Source organism: Mustelus asterias, chromosome 18 (genome assembly GCF_964213995.1).
Source record: "Mustelus asterias chromosome 18, sMusAst1.hap1.1, whole genome shotgun sequence".
Classification (NCBI taxonomy): domain Eukaryota; kingdom Metazoa; phylum Chordata; class Chondrichthyes; order Carcharhiniformes; family Triakidae; genus Mustelus; species Mustelus asterias.
Genome location: NC_135818.1, coordinates 46,615,518 through 46,631,751, shown reverse-complemented (window position 1 = coordinate 46,631,751; position 16,234 = coordinate 46,615,518). Strand labels below are relative to the sequence as shown.

Below are 16,234 nucleotides of genomic sequence, written 5' to 3'. Positions count from 1 at the left end.
CCTAATTGAACTCGATAATCTGCTTGTAGAGTATCATTTATTCACATCCACCTAGCCTGTTAATCTCTGTAACATGTGTGAAGGTTTATTTTTTATTCAGTTAGCAAGCACAGGTCCATAGTCCTCCAGTTGTTGTTGTGTATTGGAGAATTGATACACAGGACAGACATTGGTTATAAACGAATGGAACTTTATTAATGGTGTGTGATCTCTTCCATGGCTGCTGCTTCTTTCTCTGTTTCCTGTGCTGGGTCTATTACATCATTTCCAGTGCACACATTAATACAGCAGAGTTCCAGTGAGCCAATAGGAATAAATACCATCCAAATACATAACATCCTCAAGCTACCTAGAGAATTTGATTCACAAACAACATGATTCATGCTTAGGACTAAGTGTAAAGTGCAGAGCTTGTTATTTGTAGTATATTATAGGGAAAATACACATCAAGCTAATGCTTGTTTCTTTAGGAATGAATTTGAAACTAATTTGATTTATTTGCTTAGTATCCTTACAGCAAAATTAAGTATTCAGTGTGAATTTTAGAATCATAGAATCCCTTCAGTGCAAAAGGGGGCCAATCGGCCCATCAAGCCTGTACTGACAACAATCCCATCCAGGTCCTATCCTCGTAACCCTTTGTATTTATCCTGCTAATCCCCCTGGCACCAAGGGGCAATTTAGCATGGTCAATCCACCTAACCCACACATCTTTTGACTGTGGGAGGAAAACTGGAGCGCCCGGAGTAAACCCACGCAGACAAGGGGAGAACGTGCAAACTGCACACAGACAACAACCCAAGCTGGGAATTGAACCCAGGTCCTTGGAGCTGGGAATTGAACCCAGGTCCTTGGAACTGTGAAGCAGAAGTGCCAAACACTGTGCCGTCTTTGGAAAAACACTGAGGTTTAACTTACCTCTGTATTTTTGATATTCAGTCACATACTGAGTATTTGTATGTCATTTCAGTCTCTGAATATTCTCTTTAAAAGCATTATTGCATTCAAAATTATGTGGTTGTACAGGACATGGAATACTCGTCCAGGAGTTGAACTGACATACATTCTTAGAACAAGACACTGCTGTACTTTGGGAAATCCATTCAGCGGCCATGAACTACCATGTTTTTAAGCACCAGTGGTAAATTTAGTTGGAACCTCCCACCAAGAATATTCTTTGACCAACCATTAGAGAATTTGTACTGCATTTGGATCTGGATGCAGGAGGTGGAAGTACTGTTTTCATAAACCAGTGCACATCATAGTTTCCATTTACACTTTCCCAGTCTTCAGTTTCTAAGATTCTGTTAGATCTCACTGGTAATTTGTTTAGTCATTTAGTCCCACACTAATCGCATGTTAAAAATACACTTCTATAGATTGTATAACTGATTATCAGCAGATATTTTAATGTAGTTTTGGGTGCAGGTTTGCAAATGTTTTACATAAATCTCCCACACCTTAACTACGGAGCAGGTTCAAAGGGCCGAGAAGCCTCCTCTTGCTTCTAATTCATGTTTCTGCTATCTCTATTTGCTCAGTTCATGACTGTCTGCTATGGTTACTACTGGTTTTGCACTCTGTGCCTCAGGGAAACCTATTGACCTTCCCCCTGACAACCCGGTTGTAATTGAGAATGTGTCATGAGGAGAACTATGACCTTACCCATGCTGCAATATATTGGATAGGTGATAGGCTAGCAGACAGGAAAACCTAAACACTAATGAATTTAGACATGAGTCAGTTTGTTTTCACCCATAAAATATTAGAAATTTCATGAAGTGGTTAGAATATATTATTTAAAATGTCTAGACTCAATAAACACATCAGTGGAATAGATGTTACTTTTTTTAAAAAGCTGTCACCAGAAGCTTTTGATTTTAAATCATATCTATTTTTTACCAGAGAACTTAACAGTCCATGATTTTTTTTTCATGATGAAGTCAAGTAGATTGCGGGGGCGAACTCGAGGCCACGCTGTCCATGCGCAGGAATGGTAGCGGGGGCTCAAGATCTGGCGAAACCCAGAAATCATGAATCTCACCGGTGAGATTGGAATTTCCGATTTTCACTGCCCCTTGCGAGCAACGTAATCAGTGAATATGTTTTAATAAATTTACATTATTATTGTGCACCTCTCCCCTTACCTTCTATTCCCCCCAGGCATATTTTTGAACCTTGCTGATGTGGCATCATGTTGGCGAGGATTACAACAGGTTCGTCCAGACATGAATCTGTCATGGGGATTCCCCATCTGTTAGTATAGGCCCCAAGGGAGAGGGACATGGCCAGGCAGTGGCCTGCCACTGTCCCCTGGCACTGTCCTCTAGCACAGGTTGTGGTGGTCGGTGGGGGGGAGCAAACGTGGAAACTGAGGCTGCCAGCGATGGCTGTTTGGTGGGGATAGGGGTCTGGCTTGAATCTCAGGAGGGGCGGATGCCGGTTCTGATCGGGGGCGAGGCAGTAGGCCTGAGGCTTCCATGGTGCGGTTGGGGAGAGATAGTTTTTTGCTTTTGTTGGGTGCCTCCCGATCTCAGTGGAGCTGGGATTTGCTGGCGTGTTTAGACCCTGCCACTCAACATGATGATGTGAAACACACCCTGCAGCTTTTGTCACAAAGTGCCACAAGATTTGGAGAGAAAACCAGCCTGTTTCACTGGTTTTCAATTAGATCCTGACAGTTTCCATTTTTTGGTAAGATTTCGCCCTGCAGGTATTGTCTTGTTTTTTTAAATAAAACTGCCAAGGACAAACTGATCACAGTTAACTGGTCTGGGTTCATTTCCTGTCTAAAAATAGTCTTGCCTATATTATAAAAAGGCATTTATGAATATAATCAATTATTTTTTAGTTATTTTACTTACTCTTATACAGAATTAAACTATAGATAGATCACTAAAACTGAATAGATGTGACTAAAGATGTGAAAATGATCTGAATAGATGTGACTAAACATTGTTTGTGAAAATGTATATTATCTATAATTTATGCATTGATTAAGGGAATGGCAGAGTCACGATCTTGACTTTCTAACTGCCCTGCCAGCTAATAATTTACTTTGTATGAGAATCTATTCTCACATATTGGTTTGAAGTTTCTGGTTATGCTCACAAAATCTCCATGTGTAAAATTTGTTTGACATATTACCATTCTTGCAGGTGATGTTGATCCCAACACCAGATCTAACCCCACGACACACTCCATCACCTCCTGTTGGACGTCCACCTTTGATCCAAACACCAGATGTAACACCCCAAAACTCTGTAGCAATATCGGAAGAAAAGGAATCGGAGCCTGAACCAGAATTGGAGCCTTTACTGAAGCCATCGCCAGGTGAGCAGGAACGTCTTTGAAAAGGATGCCTGAAAGTGTGTTCCGTAGGGTGTAGGATGGTCTAGAATTTTCTTGTCAAAATGCACAAGAAGGCTTTAATTTATTTAAACATTGGAACTAATTCTGTCACATTTTATTATATAACAGATAAACTTTAGCAATTGTTATACTAATTACAATAGCAAGGTGTATTTATGCAGCACTTTAAAAAAAAAAAGTCCCAAGACACTTCACAAGAGCTCTGTAAAGCAAAATTTGACACTGAACCACATAAAGCAATATAGGACAGGTGGCCAAAAGCTTGGTCAGAGAGGTTTTTTTTTTAAGACTATCTTAAAGGAAGATAGACAGGAATTCCAGAGAATTAGGGATGCTCAAGTGGTCTGAATTAGATGGTTCCCATTAGGGAATGGAGTTTGTCACAGGGACTGAAGAAAATGACTTTGCGCTTCTCACAAGTTCATTGAAGGAAATTTCTGATCCAGCAATGAATGTCAGATGCACAGTCTGATAATTTAGCGATGGGGAGTTTGAGAAACAGCCAGGCAAGCTGGTGGGGTGGGAGAGCTGGATGTCGTCAGCTTACATGTTAAAACTAATGTCGCCAAGAGGTAGCATGTGGATGCGAAATAGGAGTAGGCCAACGTTAGACTCTTGGGGGACACCAGAGATGGTGGTGGGAATGGGTTGTGAATCTATTGCAATGTTTTTCTCCTCTAATGAGGTATATAAGAATGGAACCAGATGAGCGCATTCCCACCCAGTTAGACGACAGTGGAGAGGTGTTTTCTTTTATTCATTCAAGAGACATGGGCATCGCTGGTTGGCCAGCATTTATGGCTCGCCTCTAGTTGCCTTTGAGCAGGTGGTGGTGAGCTGCCTTCTTGAATCACTGCAGTCCATGTGCTGTGGGTTGACCCACAATGCCGTTAGGGAGGGAATTCCAGGATTTTGACCCAGCGACTGCAAAGAAACGAAGATATATTTCCAAGTCAGGATAGTGAGTGGCTTGGAAGGGAACTTGCAGGTGGTGGCGTTCCCATGTTGGAGGAAGATGATGTGCCCAACCTTGTCAAAGGCTGCAGACAGGTCAGGAAGAACGAGAAGGGAAAGTTTACCTTTGTCACGGTCACATAGGATGTAATTTATGACTTTGATGTGAACTACTTTTGAAGCAGTGGCAGGCGCAGAAACAAGATTGAAGGGAGTAAAATATGGAATTCTGGGAGAGGTGGATGACCACAAATTCAAAGGATTTTGGGGAAAAAAGGGATGTTGGAGATAGGGTGGAGTCAAGCTTTGTTTTTTTGTTGGGGGGGTTGGGGTGATGATGACAGTTTTGAAGGAGAGAGAGAGAGAGTTCTTGGGGAGAGAGAACCATTACACTGTCAGTTAACATGGGGACCAGGAAGGGAAATTACATGGTCAGCGGTTTAGTGAGATAGGATTAATTATTGGGATAATAATGCCTTGTTGTGTGACTCTACTGTCTCTTGGTGCAATTGTTAAATCTCCTTTTAATTGTTTCCTGTCATTGTGAAAGTGCAATTTCCCATATGATAAGAGGAAATTTTCAAAGGCGTTTGTTTTCCTAAAACTAATGACAGTTTTGTTTCCCCACAAAAGAACAAAGTTTATTTATTTATCAGTGTCGCAAGTAGGCTTACATTAACACTGCAAGTTGGGTGTAAAGTGTTAGCGTGGATTGAAGTTTGGCTATCTAACAGAAAACAGAGTAGGTATAAATGGGTGTTTTTCTGGTTGACAATCCGTGACTAGTGGCGTGCCGCAGGGATCGGTGCTGGGGCCTCAACTATTTACCATATACATAGATGATCTGGAGGAGGGGACCGAGTGTAGGGTAACAAAGTTTGCGGATGACACTAAGATGGGTGGGAAAGCAAATTGCGTGGAAGACACAGAGAGTCTGCAGAGAGATTTGGATAGGTTAAGTGAGTGGGTGAGGATCTGGCAGATGGAGTATAACGGAGTAAGTGTGAGGTTATCCACTTTGGAAGGAATAATAGGAAAAGGGACTATTACTTAAACAGTGAAAAATTACAACATGCTACTGTGCAGAGGGACCTGGGGGTCCTTGTGCATGAATCACGAAAGCACAGTTTGCAGGTGCAGCAGGTGGTCAAGAAGGCAAATGGAATGTTGGCCTTTATCGTGAGAGGGATGGAGTATAGAAGCAGGGAGGTCATGCTGCAACTGTACGAGGTGCTGGTGAGGCCGCACCTAGAGTACTGTGTACAGTTTTGGTCCCCTTATTTAAGAAAGGATGTATTGGCTTTGGAAGGGGTGCAGAGAAGGTTCACTAGGTTGATTCCGGAGATGAGGGGGTTGGCTTATGAGGAGAGATTGAGCAGACTGGGCCTGTACTCTTTGGAGTTTAGAAGGTTGAGGGGAGATCTTATAGAGACATATAAGATAATGAAGGGACTAGACAGGGTAGAAACATCGAGATTGTTTCCACTTACAATGGAAACAAGAACTAGGGGGCATAGCCTCAAAATACGGGGGAGTCAATTTAGAACAGAGTTGAGGAGGAACTTCTTCTCCCAGAGGGTAGTGAATCTTTGGAATTCTCTGCCCAATGAAGTGGTAGAGGCTACCTCATTAAATGTGTTTAAGTCACAGATAGATAGGTTTTTAGTCAATAAGGGAATTAAGGGTTATGGGGAGTGGGCGGGTAAGTGGAACTGAACCCACTATCAGATCAGCCATGATCTTATTGAATAGCGGAGCAGGCTTGAGGGGCCAGATAGCCTACTCCTGCTTCTATTTCTTATGTTCTTATGTTCAATGAAGCTTCTGTGAAAATCCCCTAGTCGCCACACTCCAGCGCCTATTCGTTACACTGAGGGAGAATTTAGCACGGCCAATGCACCTAACCTGCACATCTTTGGCGTGTGGGAGGAAACCAGAGCACCCAAAGGAAATCTATGCAGGCATGGGGAGAAGATGCAGACTCCACACAGACGGTGACCCAAGGCCAGAATTGAACCCGGACCTCTGGTGCTGTGAGGCAGCAGTGCTAACCACTGTGCCACCGTGCTTCCACTGTGCTAGTCTTCTACTGTAGTTCCAGTGGGAGCCTATGGAGACTCTACAAGTGGTCATTAGTGCCACTTGCATGCAGAAACTGTCCAAAGTTACAACATATTTGTAAATACTGAGAATTGAAGTCAGTTTGTTGGGTTAAATTGACATTACATTCAGCAGTAAAGAAACATCAATAAGTAAACTTTGATTGCTAATCTAATTACATTTCTCAATGTTTATTCAAACCAGGGCACTTTTAGCACAATTTCAACACAGACTATATTGCTGCCTATTTTTATTAATCATCAGCCCACTTGCCCTCTCTTTCATACAGCTTACCTTGTGTTGCAACAAAACGTAGAGGGCAGTTTCCAGCTGATGAGGATCTTAAAGATGGGCAAGATTGAATTATTTTCTTTTTTGCCTCTCAGAAAGTGACCAGCAACTCTGCTACTTTATTCTCCTCAATTGCCCAGTTTAGATCCTGTTGCGCTGTCGAAGTGTCTAAGCATTTCATGACAAAGCGTTTTGAACAATCAGCCAAACGATAGCAATGCAAACTATAGGGAATCTTGTTCTGATATGGTTAAGGGATGGATGACTGGAGAGTAATGTTATGCTTCTTTCTACAAATCCATAAGGTAACGAAAAAATGAGCACAATTTGAAGATGGCATAGAGGCACAGTGATTGGCACTGCTGCCACAGGGACCCGGGTTCAATTCCGGCCTTGGGTAACTATCTATGTGGAGTTTGCATGTCCTCCCGTGTCTGCGTGGGTTTCCTCAGGGTGCTCTGGTTTCCTTCCACAGTCAAAAGATGTGCGAGTTAGGTGGATTGGCCATGTTAAATTGTCCCTTCGTGTCCCAAGATGTGAAACTTAGAGGGATTTGTGGCGTTACAGGGCTAGGACCTGGGTAAGATAAAATAAAGGTGAGTGGGCACAGACCCAAATGGGCCGAATGGCCTCCTTCTGCACTGTAGGGATTTTATGACTCTTTGAACAGAAGAAGAGTTGGTGAGGAAGCTGGAAAACAGTTGCACACATGCAACATGTTTAAAATGTGGAATTCTCCAGCACAAATCATTGGTGAAGTAGAATTCATAAATAATTTTTTAAAACATCTTAAATAAAAAGGAACATTAAAAGATGTGACAAATGAAAAGGAGCAGAGGTTTAGACTGTGTGGCTCTTCTCGAGAAAATCACTGGCAGAGAATTGGGCTGAGTGACCTATGTCTGTACTATTACATTTTATGAGTCTGTATGCAGTGGAATTACATTTAATTGAAAACAGGTTTTCTAGTTTTTGAACATAATTTTTTTGCAAAGAAATGATAAGCCAGTATTTGCTCTAGATTTTGGGGGAAGCTAATCTGGAAGCATGGTGTATTAGTGTGGTAACTAGCTACTCCATTAAGTAGACTCTTGAGCATTTACACCAGTGGGTTCCCTCCTTGCGACTTTCTCCAGCGAGGTTGTCTGACTTGTCAAGCACTGGGTTGAATAAAGGTACTTCAAAGGAAATAAAGGAGTGATGTGGCATGCTGTCACCAAGAGTGAGGCAGAAGCCTGGAAGCAAGGCCAGCTGTCCGCCTCCCACTCGAGCTGTAAAAGGAGCAAGTCAATAATTTCAAAATGGAGAATTAAGTCAATGGAAGGGATGAAAAGTACTCTTCTCCGGTTACTCAAATGGGTAACCAAAGTACTGGTAGTCTCCTTTTGTTGAGCTATCACGAACTGATTTCTTAAGAGAAGAATCCAAAAGAATGTAATAAGTTAGTGAGTACACTGCTGGTATCAATTTCGAGTACTCCATTTTAGGCTGAAAATACTGCCCTTGGGGGAAAAAAAGTGGGTGGCAATTCACCAGCATGATACTGGGGTATGGGTATGAAAGGAAAAGCTGGGTAAACCTGAGTCATATTCATCCTCGAAGATGATCTGACTGAACTGTCAATGAGGGATTGATAAGGCAGATAAGGAATCATACAATCCCTACAGTAAAGAAGGAGGCCATTTGGCCCATTGGGTCTGCACCGACTCTCCAACAGAAGATCCCACCCAGGCCCCTTTCCCGTAACCCCATGTATTTACTCCACTAATTCCCCAAACGTGCACATCTTGGGACACTAAGGGGCAATTTAGCATGGCCAATCCACTTAACCTGCACATCTTTGGAATGGTGCTTCATTCTGGTAATTAACAACAAAGAAACATTATCTTAAATATGGAACCAGATCTGATAAATGTGAACCCTGGAAAAATTTCTTCACGACAATTGTCATAATGTTGAAAATATTGTCTCAGAAAATCATAGAAGAATTACTTACGGTATTTTAAGATAATAGATACCTATTTTGGAAAAGTTTGAATAGTAGGAATTGTATGTTAATGAAATGACAGCAGGTTTCATGCTTCAAATATTTATTTTCCGGCTCTTTCACATTTGTATTGTGGCTTATAAATAACTAATATTTTTAACTTAGTCATAGATGCTGCAAGACTTGTGTCTTCAAGCAGAACAAGTCCTGTTGGTACTCCTGTTATCACACCGGTCCCTACTCCTTCAAGAGTGTCGACGCCATCACCAGTAACAGAACCTACCTCTGAGAAGGTGAAGAGTACAAGCTCAGTGCCTTTGCAACAATTTCCCAAACCCTGGGGAGATGCAGAGCTCCCTCTGGAGGAAGAAAATCCCAGCTCAATTCAAGAAGCAGCACCTCAGCCAAGAGCTATGTAAGTGCTCAGTTACTATATGAAAATATAGGCTAAGAGGTTCTGTTCCCTAGGGGGAGTTGTACTCTGGAGGTACCGTAGAAGATGCATTGAGGGAACCCCTGGAGATCCCGCGCAAGGACTGCATGGGAATTTCCTGGGAAGTTTCAACTTCCATTGGGCACTTAAATTGTGCTTGAAACCATCCAAAACTGCAATTTAATTCAGACTTTAGATGGTTCTGACTCTCTTAGCACAATAGTTACCCAAGAAAGGCTAAAGGGATTAAAGCCATTTCTAACTCCTGGGTAATTATAGTACTGGCTACTCTGGAATTAAAAGTCTAATGATCATGAAACCATTGTTTTGTCATAACAACCCATCTGGTTCGCCAATGTCCTTTAGGAAAGGAAATCTGTCATCCTTACCTGGTCTGGCCCACATGTGACTCCAGATCCACAGCAATGTGAACGACTCTTAAATGTTCAGGGCAATTAGGGATGGGCAACAAATGCAGGCCCAACCAGCAACACCCAAACCCTATTAAGGACTTAAACAAAAAAAAACACCTCCTAGCCTTCTACTAATTGCTTTAAATCTTTACATGCCCCCAAAAATACTCCCTTTTTATTGACCTCTCTCCTAATGGAAATGGATCCTTCCAATCCACTCTATCCAGGCCCCTCTTAATCTTTTACACCTCATCTCTTCCTTCTTTAAAGCATCCCTTCAAATCTATTGATTGCTTTTGGTCACCTTTTTAATACCCCCGAACATGGATGAGTGTTAACCTTTGTTTGATAATACCCACATGAAACTTATAGGGCACTTGATGATATTAAAGGCACTATGTAAATGCAAGCTGATGTTACCATTGTGATTACGTCTCTCTTTTTCTCCTGTCTGTTTTCTTCCCATTTCTTTATTCCTTTTTTGAAGACACTGGGGTGGGGCAAGTGTAACGTTCAGCCTTGCGGGAGTGAAAAATGAGTCTTAATGGAGGGGCTGCTCAATTCATGTGCTGCCTAATGTTCCTTTCCATTCAAATCAGTGGAAACAAAAATCACTCAAGACGTTTGATGCGTGATCTAGTCGATATCGCATATTTCACACCATCGTCAGAAGCTAAGATGACATCCGATATCTCCAGTTCAACCTTATAAATCAGAAGGAAACCATTTTTCCAAGAACTTTATATTCCGACTGGTCACTAACTTCAGACTTCCCTGCAGGAAAAGTCTGGTTTATGTTAAAGCTGCCGGTAGTTGAAAGTCACGTTGCCATTTAACAGGGGAATGCCGTTCTTATTACATACTTGGTGAATAATGCAAACAAGGCATTGAGCAACTTGCTATCTGACTGTAAATCAGTCCTTTTAGGTCTGTAAAACAGGCATGAGTCACCATGTTATTGCTTTATTATGCTGTTGCAGCACTGTGATGGCAGCAACTTGCATGTGATAGCTGGTAAGCCATCCAATCAGCTAATGTTCAGCGTTGAATTCCAACCAGATTTTCCAGTACTCTCAGCAAAATGAAAGTAGAACGTTCTTCCAAGCCCTGTATGCTGTTATATATGTAAATGTTTTGGAGGATATTTTCATAATTTTTGGCATAATCTCAACCCTTCGATGTATTATGGGTTTATAACATATATGCTGCTTGTTGCCCTCCTGTGGCTTCCAGTGAAATGAAAGCCAATATCACTCCAATTCAAAACATGGGCGGAATTTTACGAGATATTTTCTAAGTGCCCAGCAAGAGTGAAAACGAGAGAGTTGCTGATCCGCTTTTCGGGTGAGTTTTCACGCCCAATTTTATGCACTCAGTCTTTGAAAAAATGGGCTAGACCATTTCTAGCCACTGGAGGCAGTGGGTGGGGCCTAATTCGCCGGACAGCCAGCAGCTCAGATCGGAACCACAAACTGCACATGCGCAGAAGAAGCAGAAAAAGAACAGCTCTGCTGACAGACCCCTCCCGGCCAGATACAGCCTCCCCCTCTCCCTCACTGACATTGGAGAACCCCCCAACATTACTGACCCCCTTACCCCTTACTTACTTTTAAGTGTAACTTAAACAATCATACAGTATGGCACATTTTGAAATGTGTTTGCGACGTAGCACATTTTGGCATTCAAATGATACTGATGATCTTCTTATGTGTTGCTACCTCTCTAAATGAGCATTATGACTTAGTGCCATTCCCCTGTCTTTACCCCATACCCCTCCCCTGCACATTGTTTCTATTCAAATATTATCTAACACTCTCTTGAATCCCTCAGCTGAACCTGCCTCCCCCACACTTCCAAGCTGGACATCCCAGATCTGAACTCACTGTGTGAAAATAATTTTTCTCCTATCGTATTTGCTTCTTTTGCAAAACACCTTAAATTTATGCCTTCTTGTTTTTGAACCTTTTATAAGTGGGAACAGTTTCTCCCTATTACTCTATCCAGCCCTCTCATGATTTCAAATACCTCCATCAAATCTTCTCTTAGCCATCCCCTCTCCAAGGAGAACAGTTCCAACTTCTCCCATCAATCCTCATATCTGAAGTTTCTCATCCCTGGAACCATTCATGTACACCTCCCATGCACTTTCTCCAATGTGTTCACATCTTTCCTAAAGTGTGGTACCGAGAATTGTACACAATACCCTAGCTGAGGTCTAACTGGTGTCTTGTGTAAATTGAGCATAATCTCCTTACTCTTGTGTTCTATGCCTGTATTAATGAAGCCTAGATTACAGTATGCTTTTTTAACTGCTCTCTCTACTGTGCAAAGATTTATCATGGATGCCATATTCAGGCGTGCCCATAAATTCATCTTATTTACCAGTGACAATTACAGTCAAGCAGAACGAGCCAGAGGCTTTGCATCCATGGTTGGCTTTCTGACAGTGAAAGAGGTTATCAATTGCACACATGTGGCAATATAAGCTCCGTCTGGATACCCAGGGACATTTGTAAATAGAAAAGGATATCACCCTTTCATTGTGCAGATTGTGTGTGATCATAGACATTGCAGGTGTGTACATAGTATCCAGGTCATGATGCATCTATACTTAGGCACTCCCAGGTGCCAGGGATGTTCAATGGCTTGGAACCTTTGGATGGTTGGCTTCTGGAAGATAAAGGTCACCCTAAAACGATGGCCAATGCCATCATTGATCTGCTCAAAATACACTTCCAATGTTTAGATAGATAAGGTCGTGCTCTGCAACATGCACCTGCTAGAGCCTCACTCATGGTCATCGTCTGCTGCAACTTGCACAACCAAGCCCTCCAGAGAAGGGAAGCCCTGGCAGAGGAGGATCTGATAGAGAGAACTGAAACTCTAATGAATCTAATGATGAGCTGTGCCAGCCAGTTGTATAAGCTGGTGAAGATTGATTAGCCATTAGCCATATAGGGGGATTAGCAAGGTAAATACTTGGAGTTATGGAGATAGGGTCTGGGTGGGATTGTTGGTGCAGGCTTAATGAGCCGAATGGCCTCCTTCTGCACTGCGGGAATTCTATGATTCTAAGATGCTCTGGATGCCCAGAAGTTGTGAGACTTTAATAATGTGAGGATTCCACTTAGCAATGTGTCTTTTGTTCAATGAGAACATCTTTGTTATCTCCCATGCATGAACACCAGGACTGCCTGTGCAAATGCCAGTGTAGGAGTTATAAATGAGGCCCGGTCAAAGGGACCCAAATGAGCACAAACCCCTTAACAGCATGCAGCCAATCCTAATCAAAGCATTGACATCACACACGTGATTCACTAATGCACTTGGAGCATCAAGTGAAAAGCAGTTAATAATTAACAAAATGATTTGAGACTCTTCATATTTCGTAAAACTGAATAATTCTCCTTGTGATCACATATGTGACTGGTATGTTTGCTTCGTTCTGAGGTTGCGACAGCCCCAACATGCTGAGAATCTCCTGCACAGCGGAAGGAGGCTCATCTGTTGCCATGGCATTCGTGTTAATGGCAGAGGGGTGGAGGAGAGGTTGATCCCATCAGAAGTACCCTGAGAGGTGCGATCCCCATCTTGGCAGCAGCAGTTGCTCATTCGTTGCTGTGGAGTCCATTTGGACCTCTCTGCTTTCCTGTGAGAAACTAGAACATGGATCCAACTCCAGGCCTCTTGCCCCTCTCACCTTGACTCTGGGCACTGAAGCTCAGAGATAAAGCAATGGATTGTAGTTCAGAATGCATACCCAGTATCCGATCAGTGAATTGTTGGGTTTGACCCTTCGTGACAAGGCACCATGTATTTGAAGAGCAGGAGATTGCAGCACTCATGGCTTGCATGGACTCCGCCACTGCCCATGCCAGCGTGTGCAACCCCTCTGGAATCTCTGCCACTTCTCCATGTACTTTGCATTGTATGTGCAGCATCTGCCACTTGATGGAACCTTTGGAAGCTCATCATCAACATGGGGCTCAGCATCCAGATAGACTCTGGCAACACTCCACTCACTGCCAGTGACCTGCTCTATCTCAGTTGGTTTTATAACTGTGATGTGCTCTTACCAGTGTGTGGATCCCTTAGAGCTGACTCACACATACTCACCAAGGTGTCTGTACCTGCACTGGTGCTGTGTGGGGCAAGATGTGACACTTCACCTTCTGAGGCCTCCTCCTCCTCTTCAGAGGTTCACCACGGTCCCTCAAGGCTGGTGGCTGCCGTTGCCGAAGTTTCACCTGTGGAGGAAACAAACAGTGAATCTGAAAGGCACATAGAAACTAGAAGCAGCAGTTGGCCTTTCGGCCCTTCGTGCCTGCTCCGTCATCATCACTTACGCTGACTTCACAAAGACACGCTTCCTAAAAAAAAATCTCTGGTGCCATTGGGAGGTGGTAACCAGGGTCTAAGCCTCAGTCCCTTCAACATTGAGACACACATTCCTTCCCAAATTCTGCAAGGTTCCAAAGTCCAAATCCATCACTGCTACTTCCCTGCCATCTTCTCCAACTTTCACCACTTCAGCCACTCCCCCTTTCAGCACTATATTTGCTGGATAGGGCTATGTATCCTTGGAATATTACTTACCACCCTGGAGCCATCCTCTGACCTCATCTTGCCCAATTCTCCAAAGAGAATTGCCAGGTTGGCTGGACCACCTCCAGTCTTGGCACTCGAGAGTTATGTGCCCTAGTCTCCTGCAAATAAAAGAGACATTACATAAGATCTGTTGTAGAAAAATCATGACACCAGGTAATCCCGCACTTGAGACACATCACACTCTCACACCCTTCCATATAGGTCCATCTCCAAAATGGTTATGCACTCACTTTGGCAAATTGTAAAAGGTCATTAAGCATTTTAAGACAGTGCAACCATGTCTTTTGGCCAACCCCATAGCTGCCGACTACCTGTGTGACTTCCGTCCAGGCTCCTTTGGTCTGGCTGGGAAGTCTCTACTCCCCATCAGCAGGTATGAGGATCTCCCATCAGTTACTTAGTCTGGAGGAGGACTCATGGGAAGCCATTATCAAGCAGTGGAGCCATGCTTGGTCAGGAGCTCTCAGCAGCTGGCTCCGTTCTCTCAGTCATCTGTGGAAAGACAAAGAGAGTTAAAGGGTAGAATTTGTGTATTTTCCCAAGCACTTGAGGACAATGGGCATGTATGCTGTCATGTACTTTCCTCCTAGCAAGTGTCCTGAATCATATACTGCCAGCACAACAGTAACCAGCATTAAAAACAAGTTGCTACCCTGCTGTTGCTACTACTCGCTACAGTGGTTAGGTGCATTGAACCGAACAGGCGCCGGAGTGTGGCGACTAAGGGAATTTCACAGTAACTTCATTGCAATATTAATGTAAGCCCTACTTGTGACGAATAAATAAACTTTAACTTCTCCAATATGTCCAGTTAATGGCCGACTCCCACTGTCCCCCGGATGTTTTGCCTTTCAGCCCCAATTAGGCTTTCTGCCCACCATTCCACTCAGCAGTTTCCTGCTGGGCAGCCATTAATTGGCCACAAAACACTTTACTCAGTGTCTTGAAATGGCAGGGATGGGAGTCAGTGATCCGTGCACTTATAGATCGGAATCCCCGCCCCACCCGCTTGACAATTCACCCAAAAATGGTTAAAACTATGCTGCAAAACAAAGGTGGGAAATAGAAAAAAGGTGAGGGTAAAAATGAGACAGTAAAGCAAAGAGGAAATAAAAATGTAAAAGCAGAAAGAGAAGAAAGTAAATTGAGACAAATTGATTGGAAGAAGATAGACATTTTAAAAATATTTTCATTATTTCAGAGGAGAGGGACCAACAGAAATAAGAAATGGGATGCAGTCTGCTTCATCAGTGGATTGACATTATTTCTGCTTATTTTTTCTTGAAATTTCTTCACTTCCATTTACTTATGAGATATACATTTGTTTTTGTTAGCAGCCTATTTTATTTTACTTAGAATCACACTCGAAACTCCTTCTAACCTTCCTCATCTAACTCTATTAGCAAAATCCTGTATTCCCATTTCCCTCCTGTGCTTATCTAGCTTCTCCTCAAATGAATGATCCTATTCTTGTTACTTACTTCGCTTTCCTTGGATGTTATCACTGTCATGTTGCAGAATTTGTTCCTCTCATCTGTGTTCCACTGTTTGTATCTCTGTTGATTATGAAAGACTAAAGCTTTATTTATAATTACAAAGGGTTCTAAAATGCCTCTATTTAGTCCTTCACATCAGTTAATTACCCAATCACCAAAGGCCCGCTTATCACAAACATGCCAACAGTTTTGTTTAGTCCTATCAATTATAAAATGAATACCTTAATCACCTATTCCTAATTATAATACAAATAGTAAAGGTTAGTATTTTAACCAATGTGTCTCCTTTGTACAGTACAACAGTGACTATACTTCAAATGTACTTCACTGACTGTAAAGTGCTTTGAAATGTCCAGTGATTGCGAAAAGTGCTATATAAATGCAAGCTTTTTTTATTTTGTCTATATATGCAAAATAGACTTTTTTAGTAATGACCTGTCTATCATCCATCAACACGTGCCTCTGTTAATGTCCTGATCATTAATCCTTCGGTTAGGATCTCATCATGCACCAACTGCATAGTGTGTCCTGGCTGTCAGCATCTGTCGTGCCACCAGCTACTAACAAAGAAATTTCAGGA

At 42.6% G+C, this 16,234-nt stretch overlaps 1 protein-coding gene across 1 annotated transcript in view; it reads left to right on the top strand.

The window, feature by feature from the left end:
• kiaa0586 (KIAA0586 ortholog) overlaps window positions 1-16,234 on the top strand; it is a 547,244-nt gene that overhangs the window by 445,924 nt on the left and 85,086 nt on the right. Inside the window, exons 24-25 of the mRNA XM_078233832.1 lie at window positions 3,159-3,333; window positions 8,870-9,119. Coding sequence (XP_078089958.1) covers window positions 3,159-3,333; window positions 8,870-9,119 — 425 coding nt within the window. The remainder of the gene's footprint in view (window positions 1-3,158; window positions 3,334-8,869; window positions 9,120-16,234) is intronic.